This window comes from Thermobia domestica, chromosome 16 (assembly GCF_964235325.1).
Source record: "Thermobia domestica chromosome 16, izTheDome1.hap1.1, whole genome shotgun sequence".
NCBI lineage: Eukaryota > Metazoa > Arthropoda > Insecta > Zygentoma > Lepismatidae > Thermobia > Thermobia domestica.
This window is the reverse complement of record NC_137469.1, coordinates 96881643-96903133: the sequence shown is the minus strand read 5'-3', so window position 1 is coordinate 96903133 and position 21491 is coordinate 96881643. Positions and strand designations below refer to the sequence as shown.

At 37.0% G+C, this 21491-nt stretch overlaps 2 protein-coding genes across 2 annotated transcripts in view; both read right to left on the bottom strand.

Annotated features, from left to right (window-relative positions):
• LOC145673261 (uncharacterized) overlaps positions 1-21491 on the bottom strand; it is a 551410-nt gene that overhangs the window by 458961 nt on the left and 70958 nt on the right. The gene's annotated exons all lie outside the window — the stretch shown is intronic.
• Positions 6891-7704, bottom strand: LOC145672788 (histone H2A-like). The gene has a single exon (XM_081741946.1). The coding sequence runs from the start codon at positions 7552-7554 to the stop codon at positions 7180-7182; it is 375 nt and encodes a 124-aa protein (XP_081598072.1). The 5' UTR covers positions 7555-7704; the 3' UTR covers positions 6891-7179.

The following is a 21491-nucleotide window of genomic DNA, read 5'->3' as shown; positions in this document are numbered from 1 at the left end:
CCTTTGCACAGTGAATATCTCGTTTTGGTTGTGATGGACCTGGTTCACCTGGTTTCACCCAGCCCTTTTTTCGTTTAGGGTTCTCGTAATGGATCCACTTCTCATCACCCGTAATAATTCTTTGCAGAAACCCCTTTCTGCTCTATCTTTGAAGCAGCAATTCGCAAATGTTTTTTCGTCTTTCAACGTCTCTGTCTTTCAATTCATGTGGAACCCAATGTGACATCTTTTGATTCATTCCCATGGCTTTCAAGCGTTTGGAGACTGTTGTTTGATCAACGCCTAATGCTGCTGCAAGTTGTTCCTGCGTTTGACACGAATCCTGCTCGAGCAATGCTGTCAATTCTTCGTCTTGAATTTTTTTTGGCTGTTCAGCTCGCTCTTAGTCTGGCAAGCCGAAATCACCACTTCTAAACAGTGCAAACCACTTCTGACACGTTCGCTCAGCTAGAGCATGGTCACCATACACTTCCACCAAAATACGATGACTTTCAGTCGCACTTTTCTGCATATTAAAGTAATGCAGCAGGACACCCCGCAAAAACACTTTATCAGGCACAAATTGCGCCATGTTCACTTAACTACAAACTGGTGTTGTTGACGCTTTAATCCACTGCCCTATATACTACGAACGATACGCGATGACAGGGGTTTGCAACACATGTGTGGATACACGGAACTGTGGGACGCTCCGTTCGTTGCGCCATCTCTTGTCCACCCGCACGAATTAATTCCTAGACCAAATATAATTTTTAAGAGTTGTGATGTGTTATTAGAGATTACTACATAAGCCCCTTACTAACCTTTGTAAACGGAGCGTTAATGAAAGAACAACCATGTAGATACATATAAGGCCTAGAGTGAAGTTGTATGGTAGGTATGACCTTGACGGAAGCCATCTTGAAATTCGCCATTTTGAATTAAGGTCAAGTTTTCTAATAGGAATAGGGAAATAATTTCAGGATAGAATTTAATCAGGAAAACAATGGTGAAGCTAGTTTTGAGATACACCCATTTGGGGAAAAGTTACAGGCATTTAATTGTTCACTTACTACGTGCGAAAGTCCCTTACCTCCACTTCTAACCCGCGTATTAATCATAATAAGTGGATAAGAGCTTCGGTAATACATATTATGCCTAGAGGGAAGTGATACGGTAAGGGTATCCTTGACGGTAGCCATCTTGAAATCCGCCATTTTGAATTAAAGTGAAGTTTGAAAAATGAAAACCATAGCATGTGACACCTCATTTTAATAGCAAATTTTCCCAAAAAGCTAATGGTATGCTTATTTTTGTTCTATAGTTAACCAGTATGAATTTAAGACTGTTTCTAATGTGCACCAAAAGTCCATTATTCGATCTTTCAAATTGGCAACACGCCTAATTTTCATCACATGTTTTAATATTCCAACTGGCACTTTGCAATTGTTGCCATGGCTCATGTTTTCTAAATTTATTACATTTTTTAAGAGTTGCAATTTGTCGGTTCGTGAATAGTGTTGGGGTAAGAATCCAGCAATCTTTCTGAATTTTGTAGACTTGCCATGTAATTATTTATTTCCTTTGCCATGTAATTATGTATTTCTTATACCTGCCCTTCAAAAACCCGTTTACTGACATGAATTATCGCACAACGAAACAACTCCAAGTTTGCATTCAAGTAATACAGAAGACATAGCTTGTAGTGGATAGATGAGACGACAAATCAAATGAAAATTCACTTCAAAAAGGAAAACGAAATATGATTGTTATGTAAATCAAGGATCGTTTGTTTGGTTTTATATTTATTTCTTTATTGTATATTTATTTATTTATTTTCTATAGCAATTTTTTAGCTAGTCAGACAAAAAAAAAGTCATTCGTTTTCTAGCGATTGTTGTCGATGATTCATGTTTGTAAGAGTTATAATCAGTATTGATCGGGAACTCAATTAAGTTACATCTCTTTATAAACAAGTTATCTGTTTTTATATTATGTTCATGGTGCAAACAATGTTTTGAGGACAGTCATATTATTCCTCTTTGATATTTTTTATCATTGCTACTGTTTCTTTAAAGTTGTATTTATTAAAAATATTTTATTGTTCGTCGTTTGCGCAACATGTATGCTACTTTGATGATAATTTTGTGTTCGTATAACACCAATTTGTTATAATTTCATTTGTATTTCTTTACGTCACGTAGGTCCATAGATTCTTCGTGTATTTTCGTTTAAAATAAATGATTACGTGGCATAGGAAGTAAATAACTACATGGCAAGTCTACAAAATTCAGAAAGATTGCGGGATGCTTATCCCAACACTATTCACGAACTGACAAATTGCAACTCTTAAAAAAATGTAATAAATTTAGAAAACATGAGCCATGGCAACAATTGCAAAGTGCCAGTTGGAATATTAAAACATGTGGTGAAAATTAGGAGTGTTGCCAATTTGAAAGATCGAATAATGGACGTTTGGTGCACATTAGAAACAGTCTTAAATTCATACTGGTTAACTATAGAACAAAAATAAGCATACCATTAGCTTTTTGGGAAAATTTGCTATTAAAATGAGGTGTCACATGCTATGGTTTTTATTTTTCAAACTTCACTTTAATTCAAAATGGCGGATTTCAAGATGGCTACCGTCAAAGATACCCTTACCGTATCACTTCCCTCTAGGCATAATGTGTATTACCGAAGCTCTTATCCACTTATTATGATTAATACGCGGGTTAGAAGTGGAGGTAAGGGACTTTCGCACGTAGTAAGTGAACAATTAAATGCCTGTAACTTTTCCCCAAATGGGTGTATCTCAAAACTAGCTTCACCATTGTTTTCCTGATTAAATTCTATCCTGAAATTATTTCCCTATTCCTATTAGAAAACTTGACCTTAATTCAAAATGGCGAATTTCAAGATGGCTTCCGTCAAGGTCATACCTACCATACAACTTCCCTCTAGGCCTTATATGTATCTACATGGTTGTTCTTTAATTAACGCTCCGTTTACAAAGGTTAGTAAGGGGCTTAAGTAGTAATCTCTAATAACCACATCACAACTCTTAAAAATTATAGAAAAGTAGAAAACATGCACGATGGCAAAAATTTCTGTCATCACAAATAATACATATATATCCTCTATCAGCTAGAAAAATTTCATTGAAATCGAAGCCGGACAATTGGGTGATGTCCCTTGTAAGCTCACACATTGGACTTTTAGAGATATCAGTTTACACGTAAAAAGTATTATGAATTATTATGCTTACTTTCAGAGTATCTTTTCCTGGTTGCGTTAACGTTGCTAGCGCTATTTTAAATAAAGTTCCTGTGAGTGAGATGACTATATGTGCTATTAGTATTTTGTTCATATCACGTTGTTCTTTGTTATCGAATATCAATTTGTTGTATTTTTCAGCATTTCTCTGTGAGCTTTTTCCGCGTTCCATTTCGTATTGTTATCCGCATGAGCTGAATTTCTCTTTTTGATTCTATCGATTATTCTTATATCAGCCTATTGTCATTTGGTAATTTGATCTCTCAGTGTGTGGTGTATTTGTTTTCCTGTAACTTCTCTATTTTTGTATTTATACAGAGTTTTTAATTTATTTTGCTAAATGTTGCAGTGTATTATTTGCCATTTTCCTATTTGATCGTATCGTTCTTTGTATTTCGTTTATGGTATTACATGGTACATACAGCCATCCGTTTTATGTAACTATCAGACGTATCACTTTAGTTAGGAAAGTTGCTTCTGTTTGGTTCTAGTCTCTACTTAGTTTGGACTAGTAGGGGGTGCAGTGGCTCAGTGGTAGAGCGTTCACCTCCAGTGCTTGGGGTCCCTGGTTCGATACTAGCTCGCACCGTGTGGACTTTGTGGTGGACAAACACCGTGCTCGTGGATTTTCTTGGGGTTCTCCCGTTTCCTTCCACTTTCTTCATTCCACCATTTCACTCATTTCTCATCATCACCGTCTCCTTTAGTCTAACCGGCATAACCGTGGGACGTAAAACTTAAAGATTTCATTTCATTTTTTTAGTTTGGACTCAAGACGGAACGCAAAACTATCCATATTAAATAAAAAAAAAGACTGTTATTTTCCACAGTCATTCCTATTTTCTCTTACAAAACTCGTAAGGTTCATTACTAATAAGTATAATTTAAATCACCAAGACAATACTTCTGAGATTTGAATGAAAACTCTAACCAACAAACTGTTCGCTGCTCAACAAAATTTCTGAGAATTGTATGGAAACAGTAAACAACAAAGAGATCGCAAAATTATGCCACGGCATCCTCTGTCAGTAGGGTTGCCATATTACCCGATTTTAGCGGATACTGCCCGATTTTCAGGTCTATATTCGTACCCCGCTTAATCATATCTTAATCACGAACCCCCCTTGTTTTTTAAGATTGGAGAAAAATCTAAGACGACTTCGTTGATAAAGTGTTGCTATTCAACGTAAGCCGCTACATCTCTGTGTCAATCTCAATCGCGATTGAGTTAAATTTGCACTCGCGCTCAGTCTCACCCTGTGAGCTATTTGCCCAGTGCGCGTTCGCAGAACCGTTTGCTAATAAGAGATTTCATCTAATGCACAGTGGTTTCCTTTGTGTGATTCATCAGTTTTTACGGTATTGTACTGGAGGTTCTATACGAATGAATATTTGTTTGTGGATGTTGTGACAAACATATTTGAATTATTCATGACTTCATAAACTACAATAATGCGGAAGGACAATTTCAAGTGTAAATTTAAAGATTCTTATAGAAGCGAATTTACGTTTGTTCACCAGGGCAGAACTCAGTTTGAAGAAGAATGTACATTGTATAGGTAGTCATAGAATGATCATTATTTCATCCGAATGATCCCAGGATCCCAGGAAAAATGGTCCGAAGGATCCCAGATCAGTATTTGCAGTACGGTACACAAGTTCACATCAGTACTTACGGTTTAGAATCACCTGCTTTTCTAATTTTTTTATATGGCAATCCTATCTGTGAGTAAGTCTAGTGCTGTAGTGATTGTTGCCAAGCACTATCTGGTGGCATGTAAGCAAAAACTATTTCTCTAATACGATCTTTAGTTCTGCAGAATCTTTGTCTTTCGATTAGGATAGTTTCTGTTCCCTGTCTCGTAGTGAAGTTCTGTTTTTGTGCCCAGTATGACCACTTGCGGCTAGAATTTGTCAGTGACGGTATTACCATAGCACAAACGTATACATATATTTATATATACAAAGGTGCATGCACACCGACTACGTGGGTGCTCCGAGGCTCCAGCACCCACACAAATAATTTTGTAGGTACGCCGCACCCACAAGATTTTTAGTTTAATAGAGACAAAATAAAATAAATATTTTTCACTTGCCATTATCAAAAATAATATTAAATAATAATAATAATAATAATAATAATAATAATAATAATAATAATAATAATAATAATAATAATAATAATAATAATAATAATAATTATTATTATTATTATTATTATTATTATTATTATTATTATTATTATTATTATTATTATTATTATAAGCAATTAAAACACTGAGATGGAAGTTAAAATTTGTAACTTCTAAAATATAATTGTTTATCTTAAACGTGTTTGTACAAAAAGGCACCCAAGCAACACACTTCTTCTTCCTTGCCTGTCTCTGGCTTAGTCAAAGGCAGTCCCCAGAATAAAAAAATGAACTATATTGTGAATAGAATCGAACACAGTCCCTTATGACAGTGTTCATAAAATATTTTACCTAAAACGAAATCAATCAAAAAACATCGCGACTCCCCTGAGAACATATAACATGTCCCGCCGTTGATATAAATTTTGGAAATTCGGCGCCGTTGCAAAGGTTGTTCTTATTTTTCGACTTTTGATTTTTTAAAGTTTCACCCCTTAAAATGATTCCATATTAGACCAAAGTAAAATTGGACAAAAGGTAAGCTCTACTGAATAATAATAAATAATGCGTAAGTGACCTCAAGTTTTGAATGCGTTTTCAGTATACAATATTAGGTAAAGCTACCAAGTTTCGAACGACTAGTAGAAATGACACCATATCATGGATGGGCGTAATAAAGGTTAAACGGCATCTACTATTGTATGTTACCTTCATGTCGACCATCTTTGAATCCGCCATTTTGAGTTTAGGTCCCATTTTTTTTTTAACAGGAAAAGGGTCATGTGGCATATCGTTTTGGGATAGCTTTTCACCATAAACACAAATGTGGCGTTATTTCTAACTTATTTTCAATAATTTAATACATATTACCTTCATAATACATGCTTATTAACTTATAATTATCTTTTCAAACTTACAAGGTGGCCTTGCTTCATATTTTATACTATTACGCATCTAAAATTTGTTGTTTAATATACCATTCAATATTATTCAACTAGCCTAATTTTTCTAATGGGTAATTTTGTTCCGATATGGAACTACTATAGGGAAAGAGACTCAGAAAAAATCGGCATTGTCTACATTTATCTTCAGTTACTATTATTCGTTCTTTACGATATCACACATACTAGAAAAGCGCCTAGGATATCCTAGGATATCGGGATATTCACAGGACGTTCCATAGACATACTATGGAAATCCTAATACCCGCGTATGCCCCGTAAATGGAACGTTCTACGTGACTACTTTGGAATATTTTTGTTCTCTTTGCGGGATAATCACAACTTCTGAATATCCATTTTTTTCGTGATAAGAACATCCCATTGATATCCAAGGGGAGTGCCGCGTATATTTTCATTAAGTTTCTTCACTGATCTCACTCTTAATCTTTCCCATTTTAGTGAATAAGTTAAAGGTAATGATGAATATTAAAAATGTACAAATAAGCAAGGCAGTGTTGTAAAGTTCCCAAAATTCAAACATATATTTTGAAAATGTCTGTTACTCGGAATTTGATCGTTTATTAAATGTTTATTGATTCTTCATAATATTCAGTCTTTCGTTATATAAACAAGGAAAATAAATAGAAACTGCTATGAAAATAAGTCAAAGAAATCTTTTCAACGGTGCTGCTATGATAGACGTAATTTTCTAAAATCACAATTTCAACTATAATATAGTACATTATAAATTTTTAGACTTTTTTCCAGAACCCATATCACTAAATAATTTTCAAAGTTTGTAAGCACAATTTTTCAATATAGCTGAGTCAGCAGTTTTACTTTTTCAAAATTTACTTCCTGTCAGCAGCATGTTTCTTGGGAAGAAATACAGAATGAATATGTGGTACCACACCTCCACCGACAATCGTAACTCCTAACAATAACTTCTTCAATTCCTCATCGTTGCTTATAGCAAGTTGCACATGTCGAGGGGATATTCTTACCTTCTTCTCCATCATTGCAGCATTGCCAGCGAGTTCCAATAATTCAGCTGTCAGGTATTCCATAACAGCAGTCAAATAAACTGCTCCGGTCATGCTAACGCGTTCAGCGTAGTTTCCATTGCGTAATAATCCATGAATTCTTCTAACAGGAAAGATAAGTCCAGCTTTGGCGGATCGGGATTTTGGTTTCCCATGATCCTTGCCTTTCCTGTGATCTGACATGCCTAATTATTTAGTCATAAAATTTATTTGAATTCTCAAGTTGGCCTTCTTTTCACCTTATAATAGCTTTTGTAATTCCGTTTGGGTTTATAAATGTCAAAACAATTTACATAACGTAGACTATTCTACTAAGTCAGAAGTAGTAACTAGGCAAATATTATCCCAGTATTACAATTAACAATTGAGTATTATTGTTTGTAAATTTATTTTAGAAAATAAGAGAACAATAACCAAGCAATTTGTTTTTTTTTTTTTTTAAATAAAAAGCAAGTAACGTGAGCATCACATTACAGTTATATAAAGTTTTCCTATACAGAAATTATAGAGTAAAAGAAATATAAGAAGGCCCGAGCTAAGCTCTACGCAACCAAATAATAATAATAATAATAATAATAATAATAATAATAATAATAATAATAATAATAATAATAATAATAATAATAATAATAATAATAATAATCATTATCATCAAAAGTGCTAGTTGGGTACGCGCAGTTATCTCGGTGAGTTGTAATTAAGATTTTAGTGGGAAAAGACAACGCTAAGAAATTCATCAGAACAGAATTAATTAGCCTACATCTATCTACGATGTTAAATAAACATACTGGTTATGCTTCTGTATCTTCACAAATTAGTAGATTTGTGTATTCAAAACCATTTTGAGTCATGTTTGCTTGAAGTGTAAAGTGAAATACATTTTAAAAAATAATTTCTATTATTTCATTTCTTAACCTAAGAAATGTATTAAATATATCCGTAAGTTGTCGTAATGCACGGTGTTACAAATTTCTGATTAGCTATGTTTTGCTACTAAGCATACAAAAATCTTAAATATTAAGTTATTTCAGTTTGAAATTTGTAGAAGACGTTGCTGCTTACAAAATGCTAGTATATAAACCAATCGCCTTTTCTTATAGACCATAAATTAGGGTGAGCGGTTTATGACGATATAATTCTTGAGCGTTCAAATTTAGATGCTATACGAGGGATCATGGAAACCATGATTGGATCATATGATACTCCTTTGTTTGTAGGTTTACATTTATTATTTGGTCTTGTGAAACTGATTCTTTCTGTGCATCTTTTTTTTTTTCCTTGATGAAGTCATTGATGCGATGCAATTTTATTTATGTACTTTTCCGAGTTCCGTTGGGAACTTGATGGTTTCTCTTTCCCATGTTTGATCTGTGATTGTATTTCTTCAAGTGAATGCGATAATTATGGATTTTCTTTATTACTCAAGTTAAGTTGCCATGTACATTTTGCCCACACCATTGATAACTTTTATGAGATCTAAATCGTCTTCTTTTTGGCGAAAGTACTTCTTGAGTGGTTATATGTGCTTCTTGAGTAGATGTTCCATGCTTGTCAATTATTCCTCATTCAATCTTCTTTCCTTAGTAGTGTGAGTGTTTCCATTTTTAATTTTGTATGCTGATGTTATTTTCCTGTCGGTATACTCCTTATTCTTGTTTCGAGCTCTTTGAATCCTGCGTTCCATAACTTATAATATCATATAATGCCAAACAGGGCAGGATTTAGGGGGCTGCACCGGTGCACTTGCACCCCCCCTTCTTCGTTGTAAATTTACACTATCTAAAATGAGAAGCAAGGAGTGAAAATAGCAACACTATTCGAGACTTTCTTCCAATATTTTTCCGTTTGGGGCTTAAGAGAAAGCAGAGCTTTGTACAAGCAATAGTTTAAGTCAATTTTCTTAACATTGGAGGAAAAGGATTCACCAAGCAGAACAATATAACACTTTTCAAATAGTGGATAAGAACAGAAGCCAGAAGGAGACGAACACTTTTCACTACATATCACTACTTGTGGTCCTCTTTAAAGTACTATTCCCCTCCCCCGTACTATGTATCAGCGTTGTCAGGGATTAACAATATTATCACATGTGACTTTGAAGAATTTTGGTAGTTATTGGTGCACCCCACTCAGAAAATCCAGAATCCGACCCTGATTCCAAATGAATAATTTAATAGCTGTACTGTGTAAAAGTTGCCTTCTTTCACTTAGTTTTCTTTGAGTAAGAATGTCCTTAATATTGCTTTCTCTCCCTTTCTGCACATTTGATTGTAACTACTTGTTTTGCTAATTTATAATCTGTATGTTCCCGTAGCCAAAAGGGCACTTAACAAGAAAGGAACACTCTTAACGAGCTGGCTTATACTGGAATAAGGAAGATGCTGGTCAGAGGAGTATTGGACTCTATTGTTCAGAGAAAAAAAATGAAATATTTGACTTTTACGTCCCATGGTTATGCCGGCAAGGCTAAAGGAGACGGTGATTATGAGAAATGAATGATATGGTGGAATGAAGAAAGTGGGAGGAAACGAGAGTACCCCGAGGAAACCCACGCACACGGTGTTTGTCCACCACAAAGTTCACTTGGCGGGAGCTGAGATTGAACCCGGGACCCCATGCACCAGAGGTGAACGCTCTACCACTGAGCCACCGCGGCTCCTGTATTGTTCAGAGAATTCGATATTACGGAAGCAATAGAAGAAATATTTAGAGAGCTTTGAAGTGTGGGTTTCGAAAAAAGAGCATCTTCCGTCGGGATGCCAATCATATTGGACTTATCTCGCGAAGAAATTGTTTTATTCTTTTCAAACCGGAATAGAGGGAAAGATGGAAAGGAATTGAGATGTAGGTCGAGGATGAATACATGCAATCGATGATTTGAACAATAGGAAAATATTGCAAGTTAAAGGAGGAAGCTAAAGATTGAAAAACGTGGAAGATTCATTTCAAGGCACGAACTTAAGAACAGAAAAACAGAAAGCTCATTAGCCCCAGGACCTACCAACTGGGAGAATATTTATTATTATTATTATTATTATTATTATTATTATTATTATTATTATTATTATTATTATTATTATTATTATTATTATTATTATTATTATTATTATTATTATTGATGTTTCCGTTGGTTGACTTTACGTTATTTGGAAATAACATGTATGTATGTTCCAGCTTAACTCTGGAAGGTCAGTAGTAACTTCAACCAAACTTAGTACACATATTACTTATAATCTAGACAAAATACTGTGGGGTTAAGATGTTCCTTGTCCCCTGGGAGAACTATAAGGAGTAACGTAAAAATAATGGGAAACGACTAAATAATATTGTCGAATTCATAGTTTTCAGAATCGGTGAGACGAATAACGATACTCTCGATTTATTGAAATGCAAGTTATTTCCTTATCAGCATGAAAGTGGATAAGAAAGTGTGAAAAATAACATGTTTGAACTGACAGACATTATTGGTGATTCATCGTTTTCGAGATTGGGAAAACGAGTGACTAGTTTGAAATTACTTTTGAAACACAGTTATTTCCTATCTTAAGTTGAGTATTTATCATATCACTTTGATTAATAAGGTTATTCTAGGCGGGTAGGGTATTTCAAAATTTATGCCAAAAGTAGAACATATGGATTTTCCTTACACTTTCGTTGAAATACGCATCCCAAGAAGGATGGCTATTCTAGCTACTCCTAAATATATATATTATCTGGTAGTTCATTTGTATTTGAACAATTGGTTTGTATTTTTCGATCTGTTATGTACATACTATTCGAAAATTCTTCTGTAATTAGTAATAAATGTTATAGCTAATTATGTTCCTATGTTCGCATATATGATGTCCATATTGCAATATCCCCTGATATTCGTAAACAGCATTATATATCTCTCCATGAGGATAGTGAAGCAGCCGACAGATGTCACTTACGAAGAAGTGCGAAGAAGGACACGAAGAGCCACGAAGGACCTCTACAACCTCTCCAGGCTCTGCTTCCAAAATCGGCTATAAAAGAGCACATTGAGGGAGAGAAGACATCAGTTTCAGCTGTTCATTGGCACATTTCCCATCACGCTGCTTTGGGCAGGTAAGACTCCCTAGCCTTACCCTTGCGCTGCTCTGGGCAGGAAGTTCCTATCCTATCTCCGCGCTGCACTAGGCAGGAGATAGTTCCTATCTCCGTGCTGCTACGGGAAAAAGGTTCCTTTCGTCGTGCTGCACTGGGCAGGAGTGACCATTCTACTTCAATGCTGCTATGGAGATCCCCTTCGTCTTCGCGCTGCACTAAGCAGGAAATATCACCTCATCTTCGCACTGCTACTGGTAGGAAATTTCTAACCACCAACCTCAAAGACTTCTGCGCTGCTACGGGCAGGAGGTCCAACCTTATAGAGAATAAACTATTACTTAGGGAAAAACTACTCATTTGCAGCATCGTGTAGAAAGAACCTGTATAGAACTTTTTGTTTATAAAAAGATGAGGGAAAACAAATAACTCGTGTATCGCCTCTATCATGCATTACAATATGCATAAGAAAGATATATCGCATTGTTTGTGTTTTCGTCGCTAAGTTCACCTCAATTATTTTTAAATTTTAGTCAATAACATAAATACGTTGAATAATAAAAAAATAGAAAGTGGTTCAAAGAGTATCTACATACCGATAGTATAGGAACCAATAATTGTTTTCAAGATCTTTTGTATAAGAGAAAGCAAGATTTAGGTGGCCAACAATTTTGACGTCATAAACTGAGCACCCAAATTTCTGGTACCTAAGGAAAGGTATTGAAATGGTTATTAGTTTATTGGATATCATTTTATAGACAATATCTTTCTTACTTTCTAATTTTTAAATAATCTTCAATGTATTTATGTTATTGGCTAAAATTTTAATAAAAGTGAGGGTGAGATTACCGAACCAAATATTAAATCAACAGATTGAATTTTTCACTACAGAAGTATATTGATGGCGATACCAAGCATTATTGGGCTAAGAGTTTCTCCTTGAAACGTTCTCTTTTGATTTATAAGAATTTTGTTTTTATAAGTTTGTTTTAAGCACAAATTCTGTTATCTTTTGGGTTAATCTTGCAGAATTGAGTTCTATTGGGTGTTCTAAAAATTGCAAACAATTACTACACAACAAAAATATGTCAAAATAAAGTGCATATATATATATATATATATATATATATATATATATATATATATATATATATATATATATATATATATATATATATATATATATATATATATATATATAGATGGTGATCAGAAAAATGGAAACACCTCAACGAAATTGCAACTTACCAGATTAATATGGTGTCGGGCCACCTTTCGCCTTCTGAACAGCCTTGATGCGACGTGGGATGGAGGCATAGAGGTCGTGAATGGTAGCAAGTGGAATTTTACACCATTCCTCGTGCAGGGCATCGGCCAGTTCTGTGAGAGAGGATGGAGGTGGAAATCGTCGCCGGAGTCGTGTTTCCAAAACGGACCACAGATGGTCAATTATGTTGAGATCTGGGGATTGGGCGGGTCAGGGGAGATGTTGAACTTCATCCCGATGTTCCTCAAACGACGCTGCAACAACGCCAGCTGTGTGAATGGGTGTATTATCATCCTGGAAGATGGCGTCATTGTCCGGGAACAACATCCGGACCCTAGGATGCAAGTGGTCTCCTAAAATTGCGACATAATCGTTGGCAGTGATTCGTCCGCTAAGTGTGACCACAGGACCCAATGAAAACCATGATATGACGGCCCACAGCATCACCGATCCGCCGCCATGTTTCACAGTTGGACGGAGACACTGCAGATCATAAGCTTCTTTGGGCATTTTCCACACATAAACACGGCCCGTGGTTGGGAATAGCGTGAAGGATGACTCATCCGACCATATCACACGTTTCCAGTCCTCAACGGTCCAAGTTGCATGGCCGCGGAACCATTTGCGGCGTGCGAAAGCGTTATGGCCCCTGATGAGCGGTTTGGCCCGTGCAACACGACCCCGTAAGTTCATGTCATGTAATTCGCGGTGGACTGTGATTGTCGAAACAGGGTGGGGGAGGTGCTGATTGAGTTCCTCCGTCACTTGCTTCGCAGTGGCACGACGGTTCTGCGTGAAAATGCGCTTTAATACCCGGCGTGACCTGTCACTCATGATTTTCTTCCGTCCACTGTTCCGCTTCCCCGATGTGGTTTTCCCGTGTGTTGTGTAGGCCGTCATCACCTTCGACACTGTCCCACGCGACACACCTAACACAGTAGCCACTGCCGTCACACTCACTCCACATAACCACGCACCAACAATTTGCCCTCTTTGAAAATCTGAGAGGTCTCCCATTTTCCACTACCTCCGTCTGCTGCAGCCACTGGACACTGCTGTTCCACTGCGCCTGTCGTAGTATGGAGACCGACCTAACACACCACCACCAGCGGTCCGGCGCTGCGGGCGCCACGACACCACTGCCAACCTATACATCTGACGTGTTGCCAAGTACAGGTGTTTCCATTTTTCTGATCACCATCTGTGTATATATATATATATATATATATATATATATATATATATATATATATATATATATATATATATATATATATATGTGTGTGTGTGTGTGTGTGTGTGTATGTGTGTATGCATATAATTGTATACCTTTCTGGTGCTAGTATGAAGACGCGAATCTCACTATGTGTTAACTTTGCAAATAATCTTGAATCATTATAGATTGAGATTAAAATCAATATCTGATGACACTAGCCCCATTTACAATTATAATCGACATAACTTCTGGGTGAATTCGTAGAGTAATGTTAATGGTTCCAGGTTAATCTGCGATGTTGCTACATACTGAAACTTTAATTCCTTGTAGCAGCTGAAGTATGCCCTGGATGGTATGTCATTCTATAGGATTTTCGCTTTATTTTCACCTAAAGAATAACGCTCTGACGTTCATAGGCGCCATTTTTAAAGCAGCCGATGTATATGATTTAGTTTAAGAACCACTGGCAGATTACTGAACGAAGTCACATTGTTAAAAAAATCAATTTTATCACTACAAAACTAAAAGGGGGGAACCTATCTAATGTTATCATTCTTGTATATATTAGTTAGGACATTGGGTACGTTTTCTATCTTTTAGCTTGTAACGATAAAGATTTTAATTTTTAACGATGTTTCTTCCTTCAAGAACAGTCACTGTTTATGATTTTACTATGATTGTTGTCTAAAGTCTTTCTAATTGTGTTTCATTAATATGTCCTTAGGTGCGAGCGGTCCCGGGTTTGATTCCCGGTGGGGGCACACGGTCGAAAATGTGTAAACTGCTTTTTCAGGCCAGCCATCCTGGACGAGATTTTCCTGCGTTTTCCTCATTTACGCCAGGCAAATGCTCGAGAGGTACCTAACTTCTAGATCCCAGGTCGCTCCTTTCCTTTCCCAATCCTTTCTTCCTTCCGTTTACTCGGATAGCATGCTTGCCGAGGGACTTCATCCCTTCTACTTGAGTGGCTAAATGGCCATAGATGCCGAAAGCTCAGGAATGTAAATCCTAAATCCTAATTGTTAATATGTTTCTTACATGGTAACGTTTGTTCTTTTGCATTTGCGTCCTTAGAGTATAAGGAATGTTCTACCCTTGCTCAGAACGTCTGACTTTTTTATTCAGATCTTTCATCAACTCAATTATACTCTTTGCTAGCCTCTAGTTCGCTGGTACGAACTGTTCATACCATCATTTCTAGATTTCGTCCATTTCACATAGCACAGAGATTTAATCTCGTAAGTTCAAGAGACATCAGTTTTGGGGTTTCGGAATGTACCTTGGATATCTTGTGGGAATCAGGATGTCCACTTATGTCCAACAATTTATGTCCTTTGGGACATTGTTGAGATTTGCGAGATAATCACAGGCTATCCAAATAGTATCCCATAACAGGCACAACTCATTGAAATTCAAAGGAAATCCTGTACATATTTCCATTATTCATAATGTTTCTACTGCAACCCTGAATGTGCGGGACAGAAATGAGATCAGTGGGATGCCCTTTAAAAAATGTTCCATATCGTGTTGTATCGTTTCCTATGGTTTCCAGCTGTGAGTTTCCTACATTGCTTGTGCTAGTTCTTCTTCGCTTGTGAGTATCTACTATTTCCACTACTACTACCAGTAATACAATTGGTGGTATTAGATCTTCTATAGTAAAGTTAATTTCGAATACTTTATAAATCGAATATTCGAATTATTCCAATAAAATTTGATGAGCGAAAAATTATTTGAATAATAATTTAAACAATGAATAATTGTTTGTACAATTATTCGAAATTCAAACAATAGTTCAAATATTGAAAAACAATATTCGGATATTCGAATAAAATATCAAAATTATAATTCATTTTGAATAACATTCGAATGTTCACATATTCGAACAACGAATATTGGATTAATGTTAAGAGCACTACAATAGTTTTTCTTTCATTTGTAACTGGGTGCTTCCTTGCAACTTCCCATACCCTCCCCCCAATTTTCTCTTATTATTCTTACTCAAACAATTAAAACAACGTAGCAACTTAATTAGTTTTATAAAGAATATATTGAAGACCTTTTAAAAGAAGTATGCTTTTGCTCCAGAAATGCTCTTTGCTTTTCCTCGAAAGCCTTACACCGCCAATACGGTTTAACATTATTTTTAGTTCAAGCGGAAACAACTGAAAAATTCAATGGAAGCAACGTCATTTGCATAACAAAGAAGTGTGTGTTAGGAGTCCCAGTGTTTTTGCATTCTATTCAGTATATGCTCTCATAGAATGGCCGGAGGCAAGGTTAAGAATACTAAAATCTAATAGAATCACCCAACAGAGAGAAAGTGTCCACGGACTGGAATTGGCTCTACTCTAACAAACAAGTGTTTTCCAGGGTAAAATTCTGGAACAATGTTCTCAGGACACTATTACGTAATGTCGAACACACTCAGGGGAATGGAGGAGCGTGTCTTTGCATCAATAATAAACAATTTCTTATAATACACTCTACTTTTCCTAGGGCTCTCAGCAAGCTCTACTCGTGAAAAGAATGTTATAACAAGTGTTTTTCACTTAGTATTTTGTGTCAAATATATTAATGGGATAGTTAATAATACATCAGGATTGCTGGTTTTCCTATAGTTAAGATTATTACTATGATTATTATTCAGCGATACACGTTTAAAGCAATAGGAAGAACGTAAGCCAAGTATAACACTATAATGTACAACAAAGGCGGAAGTGGAATTTCTGAACCAAGGGGACCATAATAATTAGTTGGTCTCATCGGGCTACATCTTCGTGTGATTCTAATAACCTTTTCCTTTTTACCTTCTTTTTATCTTTCTTGAACTATTACAAAGATGTCGTCCATTTGGGTACCATCTCATTTCCACCTCTCAGTATGAAATAATTAGTACATTTGTGACTTCAAACTAATATAAAATACAAAATTTAATATAAAATATTATACTTATCTTCGTCCGTATCTCTCTAATAAAACCGAAAATGATAGAACTTTATTATTACTTTTGGTTTCGCTTAAGATTTCCTTTGAGAAAAAAAGGGTAAGACATAGAGACATTATATACAGATGGTGATCAGAAAAATTTAAACACCTAAACGAAATTGCAACTTACCAGATTAATATGGTGTCGGGCCACCTTTCGCCTTCAGAACAGCCTTGATGCGACGTGGGATGGAGGCATAGAGGTCGTGAATGGTAGCAAGTGGAATTTTACACCATTCCTCATGCAGGGCATCGGCCAGTTCTGTGAGAGAGGATGGAGGTGGAAATCGTCGCCGGAGTCGTGTTTCCAAAACGGACCACAGATGTTCAATTATGTTGAGATCTAGGGATTGGGCGGGCCAGGGTAGGTGTTGAACTTCATCTCAATGTTCCTCAAACCACGCTGCTACAACGCCAGCTGTGTGAATGGGAGCATTATCATCCTGGAAGATGGCGTCATTGTCCGGGAACAACATCCGGACCATAGGATGCAAGTGGTCTCCTAAAATTGCGACATAATCGTTGTCAGTGATTCGTCCGCTAAGTGTGACCACAGGACCCAATGAAAACCATTATATGGCGGCCCAGAGCATCACCGAGCCGCCGCCATGTTTCACAGGTGGGCGGAGACACTGGAGATCATAAGCTTCTTTGGGCGTTCTCCACACATAAACACGGCCCGTGGTTGGGAATAGGGGGAAGGATGACTCATCCGACCATATCACACGTTTCCAGTCCTCAACGGTCCAAGTTGCATGGTCGCGGCACCGTTTGCGGCGTGCGAAAGCGTTATGGTCCCTGATGAGCGGTTTGGCCTGTGCAACACGACTCCGTAAGTTCATGTCATGTAGTTCGCGGCGGACTGTGATTGTCGAAACAGGGTGGGGGAGGTGCTGATTGAGCTCCTCCGTCACTTGCTCTGCAGTGGCACGACGGTTCTGCGTGACAATGCGCTTTAATACCCGGCGTGACCTGTCACTCATGATTTTCTTCCGTCCACTGTTCCGCTTCCCCAATGTAGTTTTCCCGTGTGTTGTGTAGGCCGTCATTACCTTCGACACTGTCCCACGCGACACACCTAACACAGTAGCCACTGCCGTCACACTCACTCCACATAACCGCGCACCAACAATTTGCCCTCTTTGAAAATCTGAGAGGTCTCCCATTTTACACTACCTCCGTCTGCTGCAGCCACTGAACACTGCTGTTCCACTGCGCCTGACATAGTATGGAGACCGACCTAACACACCACCACCAGCGGTCCGGCGCTGCGGGCGCCACGACGCCACTGCCAACCCATACATATGACGTGTTGCCAACTACAGGTGTTTCCACTTTTCTGATCACCATCTGTATATATTTGGAATTGATTCAGCTTTTCAACAACATATTCCGTATTCTTCATTAATCCTCTGTTCAAATCGAGAGTGCTATAAATCAAATATTTATGTAGAACCGTGAAACGAATTTCAAAAATCGAATCTGTGTTTTAAGAGTGAATTTCGTTTAAGCCTTATTCTTCTACTAAAACCGAAAGTGCTTGAAATTCACATTCACTGCAGCGTTTAGTTTCAACATTAATCTTCACACAGCAAAAATGGTAAACCAAGAAATGGCTTTCTGTCGTGGATTCAGCGTCCCGAAAATGAGTATTACCTCGACTTTCATCTGTCCATTGAAACGGAAAGGGATGAAAAATCGTAGATTTTTGGTTTCAAAACTGATCGGAATAGAGAAAAAAGTGCAATTAAAGTCTTTCCATAGAGAACGCAAGCTTTGAAATACCCACCATTTCTGTTCTAGTTAGTTGGCAGCACTGAACGTTACACTATTTTCATCTGTTGTCTTTGTGGCTAGTACTCCCGAAGCGCCGAATAGCATACAATTGTCACTTGTTCCCTGTACAAGTAGGAATGCAATGCGTCACTACGAAACAGCGTATTGTCATAGTGAAAACTTATTACAAATTGGTGAATGTTCTGCATTCACACCCGTACAGAGAACAGATCACGACACCGCTCCGTGACTACTAACCATAAAAATAACAAATGAAGAATCGTGTAACGTTGAGTGTTGCCAACTTACTAGAACAAAAATAGCGGAAATTTTAAAAGTTTCGTTCTTTATGGGATACTCTATAGATAGCGACTGAAAAATGTTTTTAATGTGGATTTAGTATTACAAGAATATGTTTCGCCTCTGACTTCGTTCGCATGTTCCAACAGGAAGTGATAGACATCACGTAAAGAATACAAGTAAGATAGCGAGTAATGCCATTTTGATATGAATTCAGCGTACAAGAAATTGATTTTATCTTTGATTTTATTTTTCTATTCCAACTACGTGCTTGGGATCCCGGGTTCGATCCCAGCCCCCGCCAAGTGAACTTTGTGGTGGACAAACGCCGTGTGCGTGGGTTTTCTCGGGGTTCTCCCGTTTCCTCCCACTTTCTTCATTCCACCATTTCACTCATTTCTCATTATCACCGTCTCCTTTAGCCTAACCGGCATAACCGTGGGACGTTAAACTTAAAGATTTCATTTCATTTTTTTCTATTCCAACTACAGGTTATAAATATACTACTTCCATCTTCAGTGTACGAAAATCTGCCGTAGTTTAACACGAAACCAATCTCACTTGTTATTAATGTTCTCCCAAGGATTACACATATACTCATTAGTACTCACATTTCACTTGTAAAAATAAAACAATTGTACGACTAATATCTAGAATTTTGTATGCCTGTTATTAAGAATACTATGTAAGGTACTTAAAAGAGAGTCCTTTGAAGCGTTTGTATACAAGAGATATGTTTCCCTTCTTCCACGTTTCGATATCCTAAATAAGATACTACTGACAAGGAACGGGCATGAACCTGTCACCCGGACATCCCAATCAAACCTAGTCCATTCGATAAACATAACAAAAGTATGTTCATGCACAAAACATTAGGTGCCATGGACAACGTAGTAAGTCCCTGAGGTCCATTAACCTTGTTAGTATAACGTTAGTTACTGAATAGGTATGAGGGAAAAGCTTTTATACCAATACATACTTTCCCCCCATACCTATTCTGTCTAGCAATACAAAACTTGGTACAGTTCATAGTATTTTCCTAACCGCCATAGTATTTTTTGAGATACACTTGGATTGTGTGCTTTTACCCGGGACCACTCCAGAGGGGTCCAAAGTTGATGGGAGGAATTTCGAGAGGGAATTTTCCCGACATTCTCCCAATTTTCCCTGTTCAAGTACGTTATGGGCCTCAATACATAGCAGTCTGGAAAGCTTGCTTCATGCTGAAGAGAACGACCTATAAACCATGACTTTTCAATGAACAGTGTTGATGCAATAGCTATTTCACTGTCAGTATACGATTTTCTTTATACTAACAAGGTTAATGGGCCTCAGAGACTTACTCCGTTGTCCATAGCACCTATTTTTTTTGTGCACGAACATATCTTTGTTATGTTTATCAAATGAACTAGGTTGATTCGAATGTCCGGATGACACGTTCACGTTCTTTCTTTGTTAGTAAAAAAGAAAGAAAAGAAAGAAAGAAAAGTCATTGAATAATTAAGATTCTGATACAAAGTCTAAATATTTCAACGATTGATTTTGTCTTCCTGATGACAAAGCATTTACACTTAAACCTTTTAATAACCGCTCGTAGTCGTAATGCTATGCACGTATTTTGCAATTTTTTTGAACTCTTTCTATTTTGTTATTAGTTTTCTCTCAATATTACACCATGGCACCATTTCAGGTTTTTCTTTTGCGGAAGGGTTAGACTTTTCATCACCATAAGTAGTTTCACGTTCGTTAGCATATTACTATATTACTAATTAAAATGTATCCTCTTCTTACAAACCTCCTTCCCAGTTAGCTAGGATCAACTTTCCGGATCGCGTCTTTGCGCCGATTCAATGATTCTATGTTGTGTTATAACCACTGTGACATCATACTGCACCATATCCTTCTTTACAGAATCTCCTCACTTCTTCACTGGTCGGCTTCACGCTCGTTTCTCAATCAGTTGTTTTATAACATCCTCTAAGTGAGCTATATATTCCAAAGGTCTTCTTCTTACTTGGCCAAACCAGTTGTCTACTTTCTCATACTTTTTGACTTCCAAAATATGCTTTAATTAATGTCAAAGTCTTATAGAACGGTTTGTCCGTCCGTCTCTCGACAGGTATTATAGAAAAGACGGTAAGATATACCGAAATACAGTTCTCTGCAGCCGATTAAGATTCCAAGGGTAGCTTCCATCTCCTCAATTAACTTTCTATTCAAACTGGAAGTGGTTCAAATTAGGCATTTTCAGTTTCAACGTTTTTCGTACTAGGAGGAAAACGGTAACAGCGAGGTTTTTTTGGAAAACGATTCAACACCATAACATGACTACCCAAGGCACCACAAAAATGAGTATCCACAACGTTGTACCAAAATTAGAAGCACTTCAAATTTACTGTTACTTTCGGTTTCAATACAGGCTTCCGCAGAGCAAAAGTAGTACATGCTATCAAGATTTTTTTCTGTCGATTCAGAATAAGTTCTATCTGCTCTGTTAACCTTTAT

Excerpts from the sequence above, each read along its gene's own strand:
- LOC145672788 (XM_081741946.1), bottom strand. The coding sequence starts at position 7,554 with ATGTCAGATCACAGGAAAGGCAAGGATCATGGGAAACCAAAATCCCGA.